This window comes from Babylonia areolata, chromosome 13 (genome assembly GCF_041734735.1).
Source record: "Babylonia areolata isolate BAREFJ2019XMU chromosome 13, ASM4173473v1, whole genome shotgun sequence".
NCBI lineage: Eukaryota > Metazoa > Mollusca > Gastropoda > Neogastropoda > Buccinidae > Babylonia > Babylonia areolata.
The window spans coordinates 28,076,930-28,098,330 of record NC_134888.1 but is presented as its reverse complement, the minus strand read 5'-3'; the positions used below and the strand labels follow the sequence as shown (position 1 = coordinate 28,098,330).

Genomic DNA, 21,401 nt, shown 5'->3' with positions numbered 1-21,401 from the left:
TATGGGGGATTCAGGGTGGACTGGCAGGGTATGGTTATTTGGCAGGGTATGGTGATGTATGGGGGATTCAGGGAGGATTGGCAGGGTATGGTGATGTATGGGGGATTCAGGGTGGACTGGCAGGGTATGGTGATGAATGAGGGATTCAGGGTGGATTGGCAGGGTACGGTGATGTATGGGAGATTCAGGGTGGAGTGGTAGGGTATGGTGATGTATAGGGGATTCAGGGTGGACTGGCAGGGTATGGTGATGTATGGAGGATTCAGGGTGGACTGGCAGGGTACGGTGATATGGGGGATTCAGGGTGGATTGGCAGGGTATGGTGATGCATAGGGGATTCAGGGTGGACTGGCAGGGTATGGCGATGTATGGGGGATTCAGGGTGGAGTGGCAGGGTGGGGTGATGAATGAGGGATTCAGGGTGGACTGGCAGGGTATGGTGATGAATGGAGGATTCAGGGTGGACTGGCAGGGTATGGTGATGAATGGAGGATTCAGGGTGGACTGGCAGGGTATGGTGATGAATGGAGGATTCAGGGTGGACTGGCAGGGTATGGTGATGTATGGGGGATTCAGGGTGGACTGGCAGGGTGGGGTGATGAATGAGGGATTCAGGGTGAATTGGTATGGTATGGTGATGTATGGGGGATTCAGGGTGGACTGGCAGGGTATGGTGATGTATAGGGGATTCAGGGTGGACTGGCAGGGTATGGTGATGTATAGGGGATTCAGGGTGGACTGGCAGGGTATGGTGATGAATGGAGGATTCAGGGTGGACTGGCAGGGTATGGTGATGTATGGGGGATTCAGGGTGGACTGGCAGGGTATGGTGATGTATGGGGGATTCAGGGTGGACTGGCAGGGTATGGTGATGTATGGGGGATTCAGGGTGGATTGGCAGGGTATGGTGATGAATGGGGGGTTCAGGGTGGACTGGCAGGGTATGGCGATGCACAGGGGATTCAGGGTGGACTGGCAGGGTATGGCGACGTATGGGGGATTCTGGGTGGATTGGCATGGGGGTATTGCCTCTGACCATGGATGTTGGGGCAGTGTATAAAAAAAAATGAATGAATAAACAAAATCTAAATTAAAGGAAGGACTCACCGCGCAGCAGCAGTGGTGGTCATGGCGACGACAGTGGCAGACTTCAGGATGTGTTTGTCTTCTTGCATCAGCGTTTCCTTGTGGCGCTTGGCCAGTTCATCGTACATCCGTTCCTTGTCCCTCAGGTCCGCCTGAAGAGCTGCAGGCAATGGACATACACAGATGTGAGGAACACTGGAGTAAAGTGCCTTTCCCAAGAGCACACCTCCACGCAGAAATGTGAGTAAAGAGCCTTTCCCAAGAGCACACCTCCACGCAGAAATGTGAGTAAAGAGCCTTTCCCAAGAGCACACCTCCACGCAGATATGTGAATAAGGTGCCTTTCCCAGGACATAACATGCTGAAATGTGAGTAAAGTGCCTTTCCCAGGACATAACAGGCTGAAATGTGAGTAAAGTGCCTTTTGAAAGGACATACCAGGCTGAAATGTGAGTAAAGTGCCTTTCGAAAGGACATAACATGCTGAAATGTGAGTAAAGTGCCTCTCCCCAGGACATAACAGGCTGAAATGTGAGTAAAGTGCCTTTCCAAAGGACATAACATGCTGAAATGTGAGTAAGGTGCCTTTCCAAATGACATAGGATGCTAGAATGTGAGTAAAGTGCCTTTCCAAAGGACATAACATGCTGAAATGTGAGTAAGGTGCCTTTCCAAATGACATAACATGCTGAAATGTGAGTAAGGTGCCTTTCCAAATGACATAGCATGCTAGAATGTGAGTAAAGTGCCTTTCCCAGGACATAACAGGCTGAAATGTGAGTAAAGTGCCTTTGCCTAGGACATAACAAGCTGAAATGTGAGTAAAGTGCCTTTCGCAGGACATAACATGCTGAAATGTGAGTAAAGTGCCTCTCCCCAGGACATAACAGGCTGAAATGTGAGTAAAGTGCCTTTCCCAGGACATAACATGCTGAAATGTGAGTAAGGTGCCTTTCCAAATGACATAACATGCTGGAATGTGAGTAAAGTGCCTTTCCAAATGACATAACATGCTGAAATGTGAGTAAAGTGCCTTTCCAAAGGACATAACATACTGAAATGTGAGTAAAGTGCCTTTCCTTGGACATACCATGCTGACATGTGAGTAAAGTGCCTTTGTCTAGGACATAACATGCTGAAATGTGAGTAAAGTGCCTTTCCCAGGACATAACAGGCTGAAATGTGAGTAAAGTGCCTCTCCCAGGACATAACATGCTGAAATGTGAGTAAAGTGCCTTTCCCAGGACATAACATGCTGAAATGTGAGTAAGGTGCCTTTGCAAATGACATAACATGCTGGAATGTGAGTAAAGTGCCTTTCCAAATGACATAACATGCTGAAATGTGAGTAAAGTGCCTTTCCAAAGGACATAACATACTGAAATGTGAGTAAAGTGCCTTTCCTTGGACATACCATGCTGACATGTGAGTAAAGTGCCTTTGTCTAGGACATAACATGCTGAAATGTGAGTAAAGTGCCTCTCCCAGGACATAACATGCTGAAATATGAGTAAAGTGCCTCTCCCCAGGTCATAACATACTGAAATGTGAGTAAAGTGCCTCTCCCAGGAAATAACATGCTGAAATGTGAGTAAAGTACCTCTCCCCAGGACATGACATGCTGAAATGTGAGTAAAGTACCTCTCCCCAGGACATAACATACTGAAATGTGAGTAAAGTGCCTTTCCCAGGAAATAACATGCTGAAATGTGAGTAAAGTACCTCTCCCCAGGACATAACATGCTGAAATGTGAGTAGTGTCTTTTCCAGGACATAACATGCTGAAATGTGAGTAAAGTGCCTTTCCCATGACATAACATGCTGAAATGTGAGTAAAGTGCCTGGCATACCATGCTGAAATGTGAGTAAAGTGCCTCTGCCCAGGACATAACATGCTGAAATGTGAGTAAAGTGCCTTTCCAAAGGACATAACATGCTGAAATGTGAGTAAAGTGCCTTTCCAAAGGACATGAAATGTGAGTAAAGTGTCTTTCCAAAGGACATGAAGTGCGAGTAAAGTGCCTTTCCAAAGGACATAACATGCTGAAATGTGAGTAAAGTGCCTTTCCAAAGGACATAACATGCTGAAATGTGAGTAAAGTGCCTTTCCAAAGGACATGAAATGTGAGTAAAGTGCCTTTCCAAAGCACATGAAATGTGAGTAAAGTGCCTTTCCAAAGGACATAACATGCTGAAATGTGAGTAAAGTGCCTCTCCCCAGGACATAACATGCTGAAATGTGAGTAAAGTGCCTTTCCAAAGGACATGAAATGTGAGTAGAGTGCCTTTCCAAAGGACATGAAATGTGAGTAAAGTGCCTTTTCCAGGACACAACACCATGCTGAAATGCAGTCTCAACTATGATTACAGGTTTACACTGGATCTCAAGGCCAAAACCAAACCATTTCTGCATGCATGCACACAAGCAAAGACACAAACAAGACACACGAAAATACACACACACACACACACACACACACAACCACACACAACCACCCACACACACACACACACTATAGGTAACATGTCCACCTGGAAGCGAGAGAATCTGAACGCGCTGGTTTGAATCACGGCTCAGCTGCCAATATTTTCTCCCCCTCCACTACACCTTGAGTGGTGGTCTGGACACTAGTCATTCAGATGAGACGATAAACCAAGGCCCGTGAGCAGTATGCACTTAGCGCATGTAAAAGAACCCATGGCAACAAAAGAGTTGTTCCTGGCAAAATTCTGTAGAAAAATCCACCTTGAAAGGAAAAACAAATAAAACTGCACGCAGGAAAAAATACAAAAAATGGGTGGCGCTGCAGTGTGCCTGGGGAGAGCAGCCCGAATTTCACACAGAGAAATCTGTTGTGACAAAAAGAGAAATGCAACACACACACACACACACACACACACACCATCCAACAGCTCACAACCAATGATACCTCGACACAGTCTGTGGGTCCACAGTCGGAACAGTCGCCATCTTTGGTGCAGATCAATTGCCCAGATATCTCTGACCTTCAACACAAGTAAAAGAAATCACACCAGTAATGACATCATCACACAGTGTGACAGATCAAAATCAATTTCAGTAATCTGACTGACAGAATGTTCACACCAGTCATGACATCATCACACAGTGTGACAGATCAAAATAAATTTCAATAATCTGACTGACAGAATGTTCACACCAGTAATGACATCATCACACAGTGTGACAGATCAAAATCAATTTCAGTAATCTGACAGAATGTTCACACCAGTAATGACATCATCACACAGTGTGACAGATCAAAATAAATTTCAATAAATCTGACAGAATGTTCACACCAGTAATGACATCATCACACAGTGTGACAGATCAAAATAAATTTCAGTAATCTGACAGAATGTATGACAGTCATGTCTTACTATGACCATCAGACGAGCAGAGGAGGCGACTACAATCCCTATCTGGGATAGAATTTTTATTATAGTGGAGAGTGTCTTGCCCAAGTGAAATCTGACAGAAGATACAGAAAAAAAAGTCAATGAAAAAGAGAATCATGAAATATTATAGACCAAAAAAATAGAAATGTTTTTTCATAGAAAGAAAATCACTTTACAGATAAAAAAGAATGGACATAAGTAATGTTAGAGACCAAAATAAAATATATTGAAAAGCAAACACTTTTGTCTTGCATTATTTTAACCATTCATTCTAATGTTTACTTTATTCATTTATATATTTATTTACTTATCACAGTAGGTTACATTCAAAGAAACAAACTTCTTAATACCAAACATTCTAAAAACACAAAATCAAAATTTTATGTGCATGGATATATACACAAACGTATTCACATCTGTGTGTTGCATATACACAACACACATGTTGATACACTTATCTGTTCATATGTTCAGTTATTCATATAGTTTTCATTTAGATTATTCAATGATTAATTTTGATGGGATACACAAACATACACACATACACACAAACATCACACACACACATATACATACAATCGTACTGGCACACAAGTCCTATAAATGACCCAGGAATTTTACTCCCCACTCCACTAGGCCTTGAGTGGTGGTCTGGGTGCTAGTCATATAGACGATAAACCGAGGTACCACGCACAGCAAGCAAGCACTTAGCATACAAGAAAAAAATCACAGCAACAGAAAGATTGTCCATGGTAAATTCTGAAGAAAAATACATTCTTAGTGTAAAGCAAACACACTTGCAGGTTCACACACGCATGCACGCCCGTGCGCACACACACACACACACACACACACACACACACACACAATTGCACTGCACTGTAGCTACATGCTCTCTACGGGGAGAGCAGCCCAAATTTCATAAAGAGAAATCTGTTACGACAAAAATGAATACAAACACAACACAACACAGTACAGTGCAATGCAACACAATAAAATACAATAAGATAAAAAAAAAATTTAAAAAAAACAACACAAAGCAATGCAACCCAACACAGCGCAACCATATTACAACAACACAGCACAACACACCACACCACAACCACTGCAGCCACTCACCCAAACCAGCCATGACTCACCTGTCGTTCCTCAGCGTCGTTCATGCGGTCCCTGGACGCCACTTTCTTCATCAGCTGCCGCTTGAAGCGCTTCCTCTGCTCCCTGGTGACCATGAAGCCCCCCTGGTTCCCCTGGGGTTCGGGTCCCTGGTCCATGTTGGAGATGTCCAGAGCCAGGTAGGACCTGCGTTCCTGGGCCAGTGCTGCTCGGCTCTCCTTCTATCCGGGCAAGTCAAAAATATTTTATTAACTCCTTCACACCTGGGCCAGTGCTGCTCCGCTCTCCTTCTGTCCAGGCAAGTCAAAAATACTTTATTAACTCCTTCACACCTGAACCACTGCTGCTCCGCTCTCCCTCTGTCCGGGCAAGTCAAAAATACTTTATTAACTCCTTCACACCTGGGCCAGTGCTGCTCTGCTCTCCCTCTGTCCGGGCAAGTCAAAAATACTTTATTAACTCCTTCACACCTGGGCCAGTGCTGCTCTGCTCTCCCTCTGTTCAGCCAAATAAAAAAAACTTTAACTCCTTCACACCTGGGCCAGTGCTGCTCCGCTCTCCCTCTGTCCGGGCAAGTCAATAATACTTTATTAACTCCTTCACACCTGGGCCAACGCTGCTCGGCTCTCTCTGTCCGGGCAAGTCAAAAATACTTTATTAACTCCTTCACATCTGGGCCAGCGCTGCTCGGCTCTCTCTGTCCGGGCAAGTCAAAAATACTTCATTAACTCCTTCGCATCTGGGCCAGTGCTGCTCTGCTCTCCCTCTGTTCAGCCAAATAAAAAATACTTTAACTCCTTCACACCTGGGCCAGTGCCGCTCTGCTCTCCCTCTGTTCAGCCAAATAAAAAATACTTTAACTCCTTCACACCTGGGCCAGTGCTGCTCGGCTCTCCCTCTGTCTGGGCAAGTCAAAAATACTTAATAATATTAACTCCTTCACGCCTGGGCCTGTGCTGCTCCACTCTCCTTCTGTCCGGGCAAGTCAATAATACTTTATTAACTCCTTCACACCTGGGCCAGTGCCGCTCTGCTCTCCCTCTGTTCAGACAAATTTCTGACCAGTTAAGTTTATGGCAGTGAACTAGAGTCAGCCTATGGTGGTGAAAGAGTTAAAGACAGAAGATGAAAGACACCAACCTCTTTTTGCTTCCTGGTGTCCCTGGTGTTGGTGATGTCGACGTCCAGGCGGTGGCGGTTCTCCATGGCCTGGATGTCCCCCTCGATGTCAATTTCCTCCACCTCACCCTCCTCCAGCTCCTGCTGCAGCATCACCAGCTCCTCCATCGTCATGCCCGCGTTGTTCAGCACACCGTCAATGCCCAGCCACTGCGGGATGGCGAACGTCTTCCCTCTCTTCCGGCCCTATAATTGGTCCACACTGGTCATGTGGACTGTGTTGTGTTGTGTTGTGTTGTGTTGCGTTGTGTCGCGTTGCATTGCACTGTACTGCATCATATGGAATGGTATGGTATGGTATGGAATGGTATGGTATGGTATGGCATGGTATGGTATGGTATCATATCGCATCGCATGTGTTGTGTTGTGTTGCATTGTGTTGCGTTGCGTTGCGATGCGTTGCATTGTGTTGTATGGCATTGTTTTGTGTTGTGTTGTGTTGTACTTTTTTGTCACGACAGATTTCTCTCAGTGAAATCTGGGCTGCTCTCCCCAGGGAGAGCATGTCACAACACTGAGAACGCCACCTATTTTAAAAAAAATTTTCCTCCCTGCAGTTTTTTCTATTTTATTTGTTTTCCTATCGAAGTGGACTTTTCTACACAATTTTGCCAGGAACAACCCTTTTGTTGCCATGGGTTCTTTTACGTGCGCTAAGTGCATGCTGCACACAGGACCTCGGTTTATCGTCTCATCCGAATGACTAGCGTCCAGACCACCACTCAAGGTCTAGTGGAGGGTGAGAAAATATCGGCGGCTGAGGCGTGATTCGAACCAGCGCACTCAGATTCTCTCCTCGCTTCCTAGGCGGACGCGTTACCTCTAGGCCATCACTCCACTCTATGCATGCACTCATGGCCTGACAAGCACATTGGGTTATGGTGATGGTTGGGCATCTTACTGGCAGATGTGGTATAGCCTATATGGATTCGTCTGAACACAGTGATGCCTCCATGAGAAACTGAAACTGAAACATGTGGATCATCACTCTGGCAGAGGTGTGGGTAAACTCTCAACCTCCACTGTCCATCAAACTTCACCAACTTTACACTTTGAGGCATGCAACTTGGCAAAATGCTCTCAACTGGAATCAAATTCCAGCCCAGATAGCTTACGAAGCAGTTGCCTCCTCTGCTGTTCTGATGGTCACATGCATGTACACACATTGTCAGTCAAATACATACAGTATTTCAATAAGATTAAGGCAGATTCATACATTATCAAACAGGATAAAACTGAACGCTTTTATAACTAAGTTCAGCAAAGATGTCAGATGCATATGTGGAGGACATATATCTAGCAACCATATAATATTTGAATGTCAGAATCTAAAATGTTTTTTGCCAGACTTCACCAAAAGTTCTTTTGAATGTGTCATTAACAATTCCAATATGTTATTTGTTGTTGCAGGAGGTTTGCTGCGTAGTCCAATAGGACATTCGTTATAGTTATTTGATGTTGGCGTTTATAATGTTTCCATTTTCCCTTGCATTGTCTCTCCCTATTCACCCTCCACACATACACACACTTTTACCCCCCACACCCCTCCCACAACCCCTACCCCAACATTTTTTTTGTTTTTTGGGGTGTTTTTGTGGGGGGTTTTTCCCCAGTCTAATATCACTTCAAGTGGAAAGACGTTAAACTGAAGACGACGACGACATTGTCAAGCATACCACAAGTACAGGAGTGAAATTATACTGTTTGGAAGTACATACAACAATGAGACTAATAAATTAACAACCAACCTGCTGAAAGAAGACATCTCTCTCCATCATGTGTATTTGCATCTGCAGAGCATCGTAATGTCTTTGTAGCATGTAGCGCTGCAGCACATCCTCATGAGGGATTTCCCGTCTGGCCGATTCTATCTTCAGACCTGTAAAAAAAAATAAAAAGGGGGGATTTGTTTATCTGCTGTTGTTTTTTTAACAATGAAAATGCATTCTTCTGAAGCTTTACCTGTATTTTGGCAGCAAAACCTGACTTGACTGAGAGAGAGAGAGAGATCAGTTTCAGTTTCAGTTTCTCAAGCGGCCATCAATGAGTTCAGACAAATCCATACACACAACACATATTTGCTAGGCATAAGCCTAACCAGCAGCATAACCCAGTGCTTAGTCAGGCCTTGAGTCCATACAGGACTTCTGTTTATCATCTCATCCAAATGACCAGACACCCTGATTTTCCAGTCAAGCTTCACAGAAAAGGGCGAGACTGGGAACAGAGAACCCAGACTCTCAGGGATACTTTTGTGTGTGTGTGTGTGTGTGTGTGTGTGTGTGTGTGTGTGTGTGTGTGTGTGTGTGTGTGTGTGTGTGTGTGAGTGTGTGTGTGTGTGTTCATTTGTGTGTGTGTGTGTGTGTGTGTGTGTGTGTGTTCATTTGTGTGTGTGTGTGTGTGTGTGTGTGTGTGTGTGTGTGTTCATTTGTGTGTGTGTGTGTGTGTGGTTTGTGTTCTTTTGTGTGTGCGTGTGTGTGTGTGTGGTTTGTGTTCTTTTGTGTGTGTGTGTGTGTGTGTTTGGTTCGTGTTTGTGTGTGTGTGTGTGTGTGTGTGGTTTGTGTTCATTTGTGTGTGTGTGTGTGTGTGTGTGTGTGTGTGTGTGTGTGTGTGGTTTGTGTTCATTTGTGTGTATGTATGTGTGTGTGTGTGGGGGGGGGGGGTTGTCTGTTGTGCAGGTATTTAATTATTTCTTGTAGTTCTTGTCTGCGTGTTTGTGCATGGGTGGCACTGTGAACACACAACCTGGGGTGTGGAAATTTTTTAGGTGCCCAACACACAACACCAAGTTCCTTCCTTCCTTCCTTCCTTCCCTCCTTCATTCATTCCTGCGATGCTCACCCATGGTGTCCACCTCTTTCTTCAGCACTTCCATCGCCTCGTGGCCTTGGAAACGGAGGCGTGTGATCTCCCGGAAGCCCCGATCCATGTCATCCCGCTGGTGCCGGAACGCCTGCCTCTGATTGGCCAGGGAGTACGGTTCCAGCTTCTCACTGCGCAGCTGGCTTCCTACACGGACCACTCGGCCTGCAAGGTGCCAGGTGCATGCAGAGGCCTCAGGTTAGTACTGGGGGTAGGGTGTGGGGGGGGGTCTGGTTTACTGTACTTCAGTTTCAGTTTCAGTTTCTCAAGGAGGCGTCACTGCATTCGGACAAATCCATATACGCTCCACCACATCTGCTAGGCAGATGACTGACAGCAGCATAACCCAACGCGCTTTGTCAGGCTTTGAGTGCATGCTTATATATTTGTGTTCCTATCAAAGTGGATTTCTTTTTTATACAATTTTGCCAGAGGACAACACTCTCTATGCCATGGGTTGTTTTTCAGTGCGCCAAGTGCATGCTGCACATGGGACCTGGGTTTATTGTCTCATCCAAAAGACAGGATGCTCAGTTTGATTTTCCAGTCAAACTTGGGAGAAAGAGCAAGAGCAGGATTTGAACCCACACCCTCACGGACTGTCTGTATTGGCAGCTGAGCATCTTAACCATTCTGCCACCTTCCTCCTATTACTGTACTTCAGTGGAGTGATGGTCTAGAGGTAATGCGTCCGCCTAGGAAGCAAGAGAATCTGAGCGCGCTGGTTCGAATCACGGTTCAGCTGCCGATATTTTCTCCCCCTCCACTAGACCTTGAGTGGTGGTCTGGACGCTAGTCATTTGGATGAGATGATAAACCGAGGTCCCATGTGCAGCATGCACTTAGCACACGTAAAAGAACCCATGGCAACAAAAGGGTTGTTCCTGGCAAAATTCTGTAGAAAAATCCACATCGATAGGAAAAACAAATAAAACTGCACGCAGGAAAAAATACAAAAAAAATGGGTGGCGCTGTAGTGTAGCGACGCGTTCTCTCTGGGGAGAGCAGCCCGAATTTCACACAGAGAAATCTGATGTGATAAAAAGAAATACAACACAATACAATGTGGTACACTCTCTTTACTGTACTTCAGCCATCAGCCCGTACACAAACCGCATGAAAATGGACCATCTGCATGTCAGTTGTACTGACTGAAGTATTCTTGCAATATATATAGGTATTGGAGGATTGTACTTTAGTCTTCGGCCCACATACAAACCATGCAGACAGCACATGAAAATGGATGATGCTGCATGTCAAACATACAGATTTCAGTATTTATGCAATACAGGTATTGGAACAGTTTGGTTTACCGTACTTTAGCCATCGGCCCATATACAAATCACATGAAAATGGATGATAATGCACGTCAAACGTACAGACTTCAGTATTTGTGCAATGTAGGTATCGGAAAGGGGGGGTTACAGATGGGGGGCTGAAGGGAGGAAGGTGGAGGGTTTGCTAATGATAGCGATAGAGGAGAAACTTAAGGAAAAGGGAGGGAGGACGCTAAAAGAAGGTATGGAAGAGGGATGAAGGGGGAAAAAGTAGGAAGGAGGGGCTGCTTTTTACTTACCTCTGTGTGTGCGCATGTATATATGTGAGTGTGTGTGTGTGTGTGTGTGTGTGCATGCGTCTGTTTGTGTTTGTGGGTGATTGCAAGTGTCAGTAACAGTGTGTGCTCGTGGGCGTGTGCTTTACTCTCTTCAGAGAATGCAACAGTTTCTGAAACAGTGCAATAACCAAAAGAGAAGAAACAGAGGAACACACAGACAGACACAGAGACACACTACAGACAGACAGACTGACCATTGAAGAAGGAGATGATGCCCTCCAAGAACTGGTCCAGGGCGTGGTTGGTGTAGCAGACAATCAGCATGGTGCTGTCCTCCCCAGGGTCCCAGGCCTCACGGTTATGCAGCAAGGCTTTGACGATCTTCAGACCCACATAGGTCTTCCCCGTGCCTGGCGGCCCCTGCAGTCATCAGCTTTGTCATCAGTATCAGCATCACCAAATGTCATTGCCAACGATGCTAAGCAGTGAGTTGAGTTTGTTACACGGCAAACTTTTTGACAATTTACGAGCCCTTAAAAGGTCTTCCCTTTCCGAAAGCAGGCCACTGAACATCACCAACATGACTACCATGCAGTGCAGGCTATCCTCTTGTGTGTGGCCTCAAGCTGGCTGGACACTAGTGGTTTCCATGGGCTGACAACATAGAAACGGCAACACGGAACCTGGATGGGGCTGTGTACATGGGATTCAGGACAAGCATCATGGGGATTGTGCCATGAAACGGCATGGAAGACACGTCGGCAAAGGGAGGGTAAAGAAAAGACTTTCCTCCTTCCTAGAGGTCCGTGTCATTTACATAGTCATTATTGCAATAGACTGTCATGCCAATGCTCAGCTTATATCAGAGGTTGACATAAGCTTACAGCTGGGCCAACAGCAGAGTGAGAGCTGTATGATCACTGGTTTCTTCAATGCAATGGGATTCATTTACAGTTTAGTCCTTTGAGAAGGACTATGACTCTCAAGCTCGCAGGCAAGATTGCACTGCCTCTTAGTGCTGCAGCCTTGGGGGCTAGCTGGCCTTTGGGAACCATCCCAACACTGACTGTCTTGGCCGAAATAGTGGGGGTGTAACTTGGGCAAAACACTCTCCTCTATGATCAAATTTTAGCTCAGACAGTTGGGACAGCATTTGCCTCCTCTGCTGGTCTGATGGTCATAGTCGGACATGACTGACTATCAATTATTGTAATGGACTGAATTTTACAGTCATAGAGCAAGGTTTGATTAACTTTATGCCATGTAGGTATTCCAAATATCTGGAGTTGCTCATTTGTTAACACTCTAATGTCATCATCATCGTCATCATCACTGCAATGTATTAAATTATCATGCGTTACTGACCAAAGCTATAATGATCATATGCTCCATGTAGACCTTACCAATGCATTAATCACATCCCCATCAACATCATCATCGTCATCATGACTTGATGTAAGTACAGAAATGATGCAAGGTTCAAATGATCCTAAACCCATCAAGATTGTCCTGTAGGTTTCTGTGATATCATCATCATCATCATCATCATCACCACTACCATCACATTCACCACCACCATCAATATCATCATCATTATCATCACCATCAGCATCATCAGCATCACCACCACCACCATCATCACAAGGACTGTAACGTAGTGAGCTGTGTTACTGGGCAGAGTCTTCACCAGATTCCACCAACACAAGTCCTTTCAGCACCCAGCAGCAAAAACAACAACAACAATCACAGGGGAAACAGCAGTAGCGTTTGTTCTCAATTCTGTGGCTGTCATCATCAGTGTGCACACTAAACTCTGCTGTGGGCACTGCACACTGTCATCATCACAATCACTGTCCTAACCACTACTGTTAACGGCCATCATTAGCTCACTGCCTTAGTGCCACAAACGTTGTGAATAGCAAAGAGGCTGTGTTCCTTCCCTTTCCTCACAACTGTAAAGTCCATGTGCCAGCCAGGCTCTCATATATACATGTGCCTGACTTGTTAGTAGCATGTCAAGGCATGTACCTGTCTACAGGTTGGACATGTAGGCATTTACTTGTCTATAGGTATCATATCAAGGCATGTACCTTTCTATAGGTAGCACATCTAGGCATGTACCTGTCTCTGTAGGTATGACATTAAGGCACATACTTGTCCATAGGTAGCATATCAAGGCACATACCTGTCTATAGGTAGTACATCTAGGCATGTACTTGTCTCTGTAGGTATGACATTAAGGCACATACTTGTCACCACATCACACCAGTCCACAACCACATCACACCAGTCCATAACCACATCACACCAAACCACAGCCACATTATGCCTAACTACAACCAAACCACACCACACCAAACCACAACCACATCACATCACACCACAACTACACCATGCCACAACCACATCACACCAAACCACAACTACACCATGCCACAACCACATCACACCAAACCACATCACACCAAACCACACCACACCAAACCACAACCACATCACACCAAACCACAACTACACCATGCCACAACCACATCACACCATGCCACATCCACATCACACCAAACCACATCACACCAAACCACAACTACACCAAACCACAACCACATCACACCAAACAGAACCACATCACACCAAACCATATCAGACCAAACCACAACCACATCAAGCCACAACCACACCACACCAAACCCACATCACACCAGGCCACAACCTTTTCAACCCCCACATCACAGCACAACACTGACAAGGCTGACCTGTATGACAGAGAACTCCTTGGTCAAGGCGCAGTGCAACGCCTCAAACTGCGTTTCATCCAGATGCAGGAGGCGTGGGTCGGGCCACAGCTGTCTGTACTTGATGGCCACGTTTTCTGCTGCTCTTGACTCCGGGCTGAAATTGTAGGGCCGTCTCGCTGCTGGCACCAGGTCCAGCATTCTGTGAAGTCTGGCTGCCACGCCAGTGTCCTCTCTCAGCTGCACTTTTTCATCCACCAGGGGGCGCAGGTCGTATTTCGTTCCTGTCTTCAGGTACCTGAGCATGAGGGAGTATGTTCCACATTTCAATCAGAGAGAGAGAAGGATAAGCAGCAAAAGAATAGGGGCACTTTCATTCTATGTACTGATGCATATTTTTTTTTTCCTCCCTGCACACATACACACACACATACACATACACACACACACACACAGACGCGTGCATGCACACAACCACACACACACACACACACACACATTAGGTAGGCAGGTAGATAGGTTGGTAAGTGAATTGGAAGATGAGTAGACAGGACAGATTATATCGACTTACAATGTTCAAATTAAATTTTACTTCACAAATCCTATGTGAAAAGTCTCTATTTGTACATCAGACCAAATAATTTTCTCAGCATCTGACACCTCAAAATCAAATTGACAAATCTTCCCAGAACAAAACAACTACATCATATATATATGTACTGGTATACATGCGTGCGTGCGTGCGTGCGTGCATGCAAGCGTGCGCGTGTGTGTGTGTGTGTGCATATGCGCACACACGTGCATGTATGTATGCATCAGTGAGTGTGTGTGTGTGTGTGTGTGTGTGTGTGTGTGTGTGTGTGTCACTGAGTGTGAGTGAGTGAGTGAGGGCATGACTACCATATGTAAAGCAAACATAATAAGTCCTTCCAAGGGTGGTAAAGCTGAACTGCTTCTTGTGCCGTTATGAAATGTGTCTAAAAAGGGGACTGTATCACAACACACCCTTTTCTTCACAAAGTTCTTAATCATACATCCCTAAGTGGGGTTGGATTTTTTTTTTTTTCAAAAACAATTATCTTTCATTAAAAATATGCATCAATACATAGAATGAAAGCTTTGCTATCCTCTTTTGACTTCAGTGCACTAGTTTAACTTGTCCTTAGTCTTCTCCATAGGCTCAGCTTGCTTGGTTTATATCACAGACTGACATAAGCTAACAGTTAGGCCAACAGCAAAGTGAGAGCAGAATAATCAACACTTTTTTTTTCCACTGCAATGGGAATTCATTTACATCTTAGTCTTTTGTGAAGGACAGTGACTGTCAAACTAGAAGGCAAGATTGCACTGGCTCATAGTGCTGCAGCCTTGGGGCCTAGCTGGCCTTTGGGAATCATCCCAACACCAACTGTCCCAAAGCCCTCTTGGTCAAGAGAGTAGGAATGCAACTTGGACAAGACACTCTTTACTAGTACTATATTCAAATTCTAGCCCGGATAGTCAGGACAGCATGTGCCTCCTCCGCTGTTTTGATGGTCATAGTCACACAGGACTGACTATCATACATACAGTTAGTCTTATCTCTCACTTGGGTTTGTTCTGATGGTCATAGTCACACAGGACAGTTAGTCTTATCTCTCACTTGGGTTTGTTCTGATGGTCATAGTCACACAGGACAGTTAGTCTTATCTCTCACTTGGGTTTGTTCTGATGGTCATAGTCACACAGGACTGTTAGTCTTATCTCTCACTTGGGTTTGTTCTGATGGTCATAGTCACACAGGACTGTTAGTCTTAGCTCTCACTTGGGTTTGTTCTGATGGTCATAGTCACACAGGACACTTAGTCTTATCTCTCACTTGGGTTTGTTCTGATGGTCATAATCACACAGGACAGTTAGTCTTATCTCTCACTTGGGTTTGTTCTGATGGTCATAGTCACACAGGACTGTTAGTCTTATCTCTCACTTGGGTTTGTTCTGATGGTCATAGTCACACAGGACTGTTAGTCTTAGCTCTCACTTGGGTTTGTTCTGATGGTCATAGTCACACAGGACACTTAGTCTTAGCTCTCACTTGGGTTTGTTCTGATGGTCATAGTCACACAGGACAGTTAGTCTTATCTCTCACTTGGGTTTGTTCTGATGGTCATAGTCACACAGGACTGTTAGTCTTATCTCTCACTTTGGTTTGTTCTTATAGTCATAGTCAGACAGGACAGTTAGTCTTATCTCTCACTTGGGTTTGTTCTGATGGTCATAGTCACACAGGACTGTTAGTCTTATCTCTCACTTTGGTTTGTTCTTATAGTCAGTCAGACAGGACAGTTAGTCTTATCTCTCACTTGGGTTTGTTCTGATGGTCATAGTCACACAGGACACTTGGTCTTATCTCTCACTTGGGTTTGTTCTGATGGTCATAGTCACACAGGACAGTTAGTCTTATCTCTCACTTGGGTTTGTTCTGATGGTCATAGTCAGACAGGACTTACTATCATACATACAGTTAGTCTTATCTCTCACTTGGGCTGAACCACATCCTTTTGGCAGTGGACGATGTAGGTCTGGAAGGGCAGGTCTGGGTCCTCCATGTTCTTTAGGCCGGCCAGCACATGGCGGTAAGCCTCAAAGTAAGCCGTGGTCTCTGCCATTGTGAAGGAGGTTTCTGGTGGAATGGCGGAAATCTGTTCAACAAAGTGTTCAATTCAGGCAGGTGAGCTGTCTGACTGATGGGAAAGACAGACTAATCAGTTTCAGTTTTCAGTTTCAGTAGCTCAAGGAGGTGTCACTGCGTTCGGACAAATCCATATACGCTACACCACATCTGCCAAGCAGATGCCTGACCAGCAGCGTAACTCAACGCGCTTAGTCAGGCCTTGAGAAAAAAAAAGCAAACAAATAATAGATAAATACATAAAAAGAACTACTACTAATAATAATGATATGTATAAGGTGCAAAAACTTGATGAAGTCAACTGTAAGTGTACAAACTGAAGAAGATTAACTAAATAGATACACTTGTGTGTATGGATTTGTCCAAATACAGTGACGCCTCCTTGAGAAACTGAAACTTGTGTCAGACTTCATCCATTTGGCCTGTGAGGTGCGTGGTTTAGTGCTGGCACATATGCTTGTCATGAAGACTCACCTCACCGAGGCAAGGTACTTATGGTCAGGATGTCAGTATTTGGACTTTTTCCTCTTGGGATTGCGGCACTTTTGTTCAGCAAAACAAATGGGAAACCATTGACAAGTATACAAAAAGTAGTGCCTGCTCTTCTTATCTCTTGCCATAGTCATCTCATTTCACCAAGGTTCAGCTGACAATAGGTTAAAGATGGATCAATATAAGTGTGCACGCATACCAACTTGCAAATCATCATCATGTGTACACACATGCAAAAGATCAAAGGCTAAAGATCTTGTTAAGGCATTGTCCATATCTATATCTGCTGGGTTATGGAAACACAAACAGACCTTGTATGCACTGATCTGAAAATTGAAGGTGGAATATGACGCCTGAGATGAAAACATTGGGGATTGTGTCACATGAAGAAGATTAACTAAATAGGTGGGCAGGAAGGTGGCAGAATGGACAAAACACTCGTCTGTGGACAGGAAGGTAGCAGAATGGACAAGAGACAATCGTCTGTGGACAGGAAGGTAGCATAATGGACAAGACACTCGTCTGTGGACAGGAAGGTGGCAGAATGGACAAGACACTTGTCTGTGGACAGGAAGGTGGCAGAATGGACAAGACACTCGTCTGTGGACAGGAAGGTGGCAGAATGGACAAAACACTCGTCTGTGGACAGGAAGGTGGCAGAATTGACAAAACACTCGTCTGTGGACAGAAAGGTGACAGAATGGACAAGAGACACTCGTCTGTGGACAGAAAGGTGGCAGAATGGACAAGACACTCGTCTGTGGACAGAAAGGTGGCAGAATGGACAAGAGACACTCGTCTGTGGACAGGAAGTTGGCAGAATGGACAAGACACTCGTCTGTGGACAGGAAGGTGGCAGAATGGACAAAACACTCGTCTGTGGACAGAAAGGTGGCAGAATGGACAAAACACTTGTCTGTGGACAGGAAGTTGGCAGAATGGACAAGAGACACTCGTCTGTGGACAGGAAGGTAGCAAAATGGACAAGACACTTGTCTGTGGACAGGAAGGTAGCAAAATGGACAAGACACTTGTCTGTGGACAGGAAGGTGGCAGAATGGACAAAACACTCGTCTGTGGACAGGAAGGTGGCAGAATGGACAAAACACTCGTCTGTGGACAGGAAGGTGGCAAATGGACAAAACACTTGTCTGCCTATTCAGTGTCTGTGGGGGTCTGAGTTTGATTCCTAGTCTTGCCCTTTCTCCCAAAATTGACTGAAAAAATCACAGTAAGAATATAGTCATTTGGAGATATGATAAACCGAGGTCCCATATGCAGCACACTCTTGGTGAACTGAAAAAGAACCCACGACAAGAAAAAAGTTGTCCTCTATCAAAGAAATCCCCTCTCATAGGTACACAAATCGTCATATATGCATTCACTCAAGGCCTGACTAAGGGCGTTGGGTTATGCTGCCTAACAGATGTGGTGTAGTGTATATGGATTTGTCTGAACGCAGTGACACCTCGAGAAACTGAAACTGATAGACAAGCAGAGTACTTGAATGTCTAGACTGACTGGCTTGGTTGATATGTGGATCGATGGTGAATTGGTCAATTGGTCAGCCAGGTGTTTGCCTCAATGATTGACTGGTGTGCCTGTACATGAATGTGTGCGTGTGTGCATGTGTATGCTTGTGCATGCAAGATTGGCTGTTTTTCGAGGGATGGTTTATAGTATAGTTTTAGGGCTAACTAATCCTGATATCTTAACACTCTATGTATGCAAGTGTGTACCTGTGCATTTGTGTGTACCTGTGCATTTGTGTGTACCTGTGCATTTGTGTGTGTGTGTGTGTGTGTGTGTGTGTAAATGTGTGTGTAACAAAATGTAATAATACATCTTTCACAAAATTAACACAGATGAAATAGAAATACAAAAAGTTTGGGTTTGTACCTATTCTTCACTAACTCACTGGGTTACATTTTTATTTGTGGCAAGATTTTTGTCTGATGACCTTCATGATGATCAAATTATTCTTGTAATTCTCTCTCTCTCTCTCACCCTCCCCCCCCACACACGCATTAACACATCCACCCATCCACTCCTCTGCCCATCCTCTACCCCCACACACAGATCACTCATTCATCTAGTCATTCTGCTTCTACAAGTCATTTTGCTACAAACAATCACTCGTTTGGTCAGTCAGACATTGTTGGTCAGTCAGACATTCTGCTACAAACAAACAATGTGAACACGTTCAAACAGATAACATGTTCCAGAGCCTCTCACCATCTTCTCCACTGACAACAAACAAATAGACAGCACGGCCTCTGACCTCCTGAAGGTTGTGTTCAAACATGACGTCCACAATCCCTTTCCTCAGGTCCTCAGGGTCCCTGTTGGTGACAGTGGCGAAGTACAATGTCTGGAACTCATCCGCCGACAGACACACCAGGGCGCCATAGATCAGCCGCTTGCTGACCTCCCAGCGCACCCGTTCCAGGCCCGTCAGGTCAAAGGTCAGGCGGTGACCTAGCCCAAAGGGCGTGCACAAGGCACGCAGGATGTGCACATCATGGATGACTCGGATGTCCTTCAGCAGAGAACAACAACAAGGTCAGCAGACCAGTTTCGGTACAAGTCTTTTTTCTTTCTTTAAAAAAGGCTTATTGACGTGAGCTTACAGCTGGGCCAACAGCAAAGTAAGAGCTGTATGAACAATGGTTTCTACACTGCAATGGGAATTCATTCACAGCTCAGTCTTTTGTGAAGGTCTATGACTCTAAAGCCTTGAGGAAAAAATGTGCTGGCTCAAAGTGCTGCAGCCTCTGGGGCTTGTTGGCCTTTGGGGAACATCCCAATGCTGACTTTACTGAAGCCATCTTAGCCAAGAGAGTTGGGATGTAACTTCGGCAAGACACTCTCCACTACAATCAAAATCTAGCCAAGACAGTCGGGACAGAAGTTACCTCTTTTGCTGTTCTGATGGTCACTGACATGGCTGATTATTATACATACAAAGAAGACAGTTAACTTGCCTTTGAGTTTTGACATAAGATATTCAGTACAGCAGATTCTGTTTTTCTTTTTCTTTTCTTTCTTTTCCCCTCATGGCCTAACAAAGCATGATAGGTTATGCTGCTGGTCAGGCATCTGCTTAACAGATGTGGTATAGTGTATATGGATTTGTCCGAATGCAGTGATGCCTCCTTGAGCAACTGAACTGAACTTTTTTTTTTCTAAACAAGATAACAGACTTTTTAAGGCAATGCATATTGTACAAAATTCAAAATTGTTTTCAAAACATTGTGTATGGGATGGGGGTGGGGCAAAAGGAAAAAAGACAAATTTACATTCATTTTTAACAGCTTGTTACACATAAAGGGCCCTTTACTATCTTCATAATAATTTGTCTGAATTGTACATTCTTGTGAAACTGCTGTTGATCACTTTTGTCATAGTAACTTTTTTTCTCCAGAATATGAAATGCTTGATTAAATGGTTTCTTGGCTAATATTTTTGCAATCTGAGATATTTGATTATATGGACTGTTGTTTGTGTGGACCACCAGTGCTGGGTCTGTATCAGACCAACCTGGGTATGGTTGTGTACAGGGGACTTGAGATGAGGTGGATATGCTGATGAACTGATGCAGATGATGGGGCAGCAAAAAACAAAAAAAACACACACAAAAAAAAACACCAAGACTGCTAGCAAGATAGAAAAACAAATGAGGAAGAAAAGAAAACACACCTTCAGTCTCTTTCCTGCCTGTGGTGCTCTGGCCATGTCCTGATACTCTGCAATGCCATCCCTCAGTGGACTGATGAAGTCTTCACGCAGCAGTCTGAACTGAACGTCCAGGTAATGATCCACACTGGTGTAGCCTCCCATTTGCTTGTTCTTTCTCAGGAACGGCTGGTTGTTCCTGTCCAAGTCCTCATGGGTTGGAAACACTGAAATCTGCCTGAAGTCATCAGGAGGAATCAGATCGTCTTCATTGGTGGCCCCTCTGCTGTTTTGTGTCTTCCTGCTTTGCAGTCCTTTAATGGCTGCATCCTTTGCGATGTTATACGCTTCCATTTTCTTAGCAACTTCTTCTGGCAAGGCCTCAAATCCCATTATTTTGATCTCCCTCTGGGCCATGTCCATGAAAACATGGACCATGAGAACATTGTGGATGTCGGAAGGAAGAGGTTGACGAGCATTCTCAGGAGGTCAGCGCTTTCGCCCAGGATGTTGGTGAGCTCCGCAGCCAGAGTGACTCCACTTCTTGTGGACAGGAACGTTCCCAGGAACTTGAGGAAATCAGATGCTCTCACCACATTGAGGATCTCGCTCTGCT

The 21,401-nt window shown here is 44.9% G+C and overlaps 1 protein-coding gene across 1 annotated transcript in view; it reads right to left on the bottom strand.

Annotated features, from left to right (window-relative positions):
- The window catches only part of LOC143289184 (NFX1-type zinc finger-containing protein 1-like), a 51,955-nt gene extending 30,759 nt beyond the window's left edge, over positions 1-21,196 (bottom strand). Inside the window, exons 1-11 of the mRNA XM_076598110.1 lie at positions 20,810-21,196; positions 19,392-19,649; positions 16,468-16,628; positions 13,969-14,245; positions 11,470-11,635; positions 9,640-9,825; positions 8,547-8,677; positions 6,760-6,984; positions 5,643-5,840; positions 4,017-4,092; positions 1,108-1,246 (exon numbers count right to left, since the gene is read on the bottom strand). Of these exons, the coding sequence (XP_076454225.1) occupies positions 1,108-1,246; positions 4,017-4,092; positions 5,643-5,840; positions 6,760-6,984; positions 8,547-8,677; positions 9,640-9,825; positions 11,470-11,635; positions 13,969-14,245; positions 16,468-16,628; positions 19,392-19,649; positions 20,810-21,178 (2,186 nt within the window). The 5' untranslated portion in view covers positions 21,179-21,196. The remainder of the gene's footprint in view (positions 1-1,107; positions 1,247-4,016; positions 4,093-5,642; positions 5,841-6,759; positions 6,985-8,546; positions 8,678-9,639; positions 9,826-11,469; positions 11,636-13,968; positions 14,246-16,467; positions 16,629-19,391; positions 19,650-20,809) is intronic.
- Between the last annotated feature and the right edge of the window lie 205 nt (positions 21,197-21,401).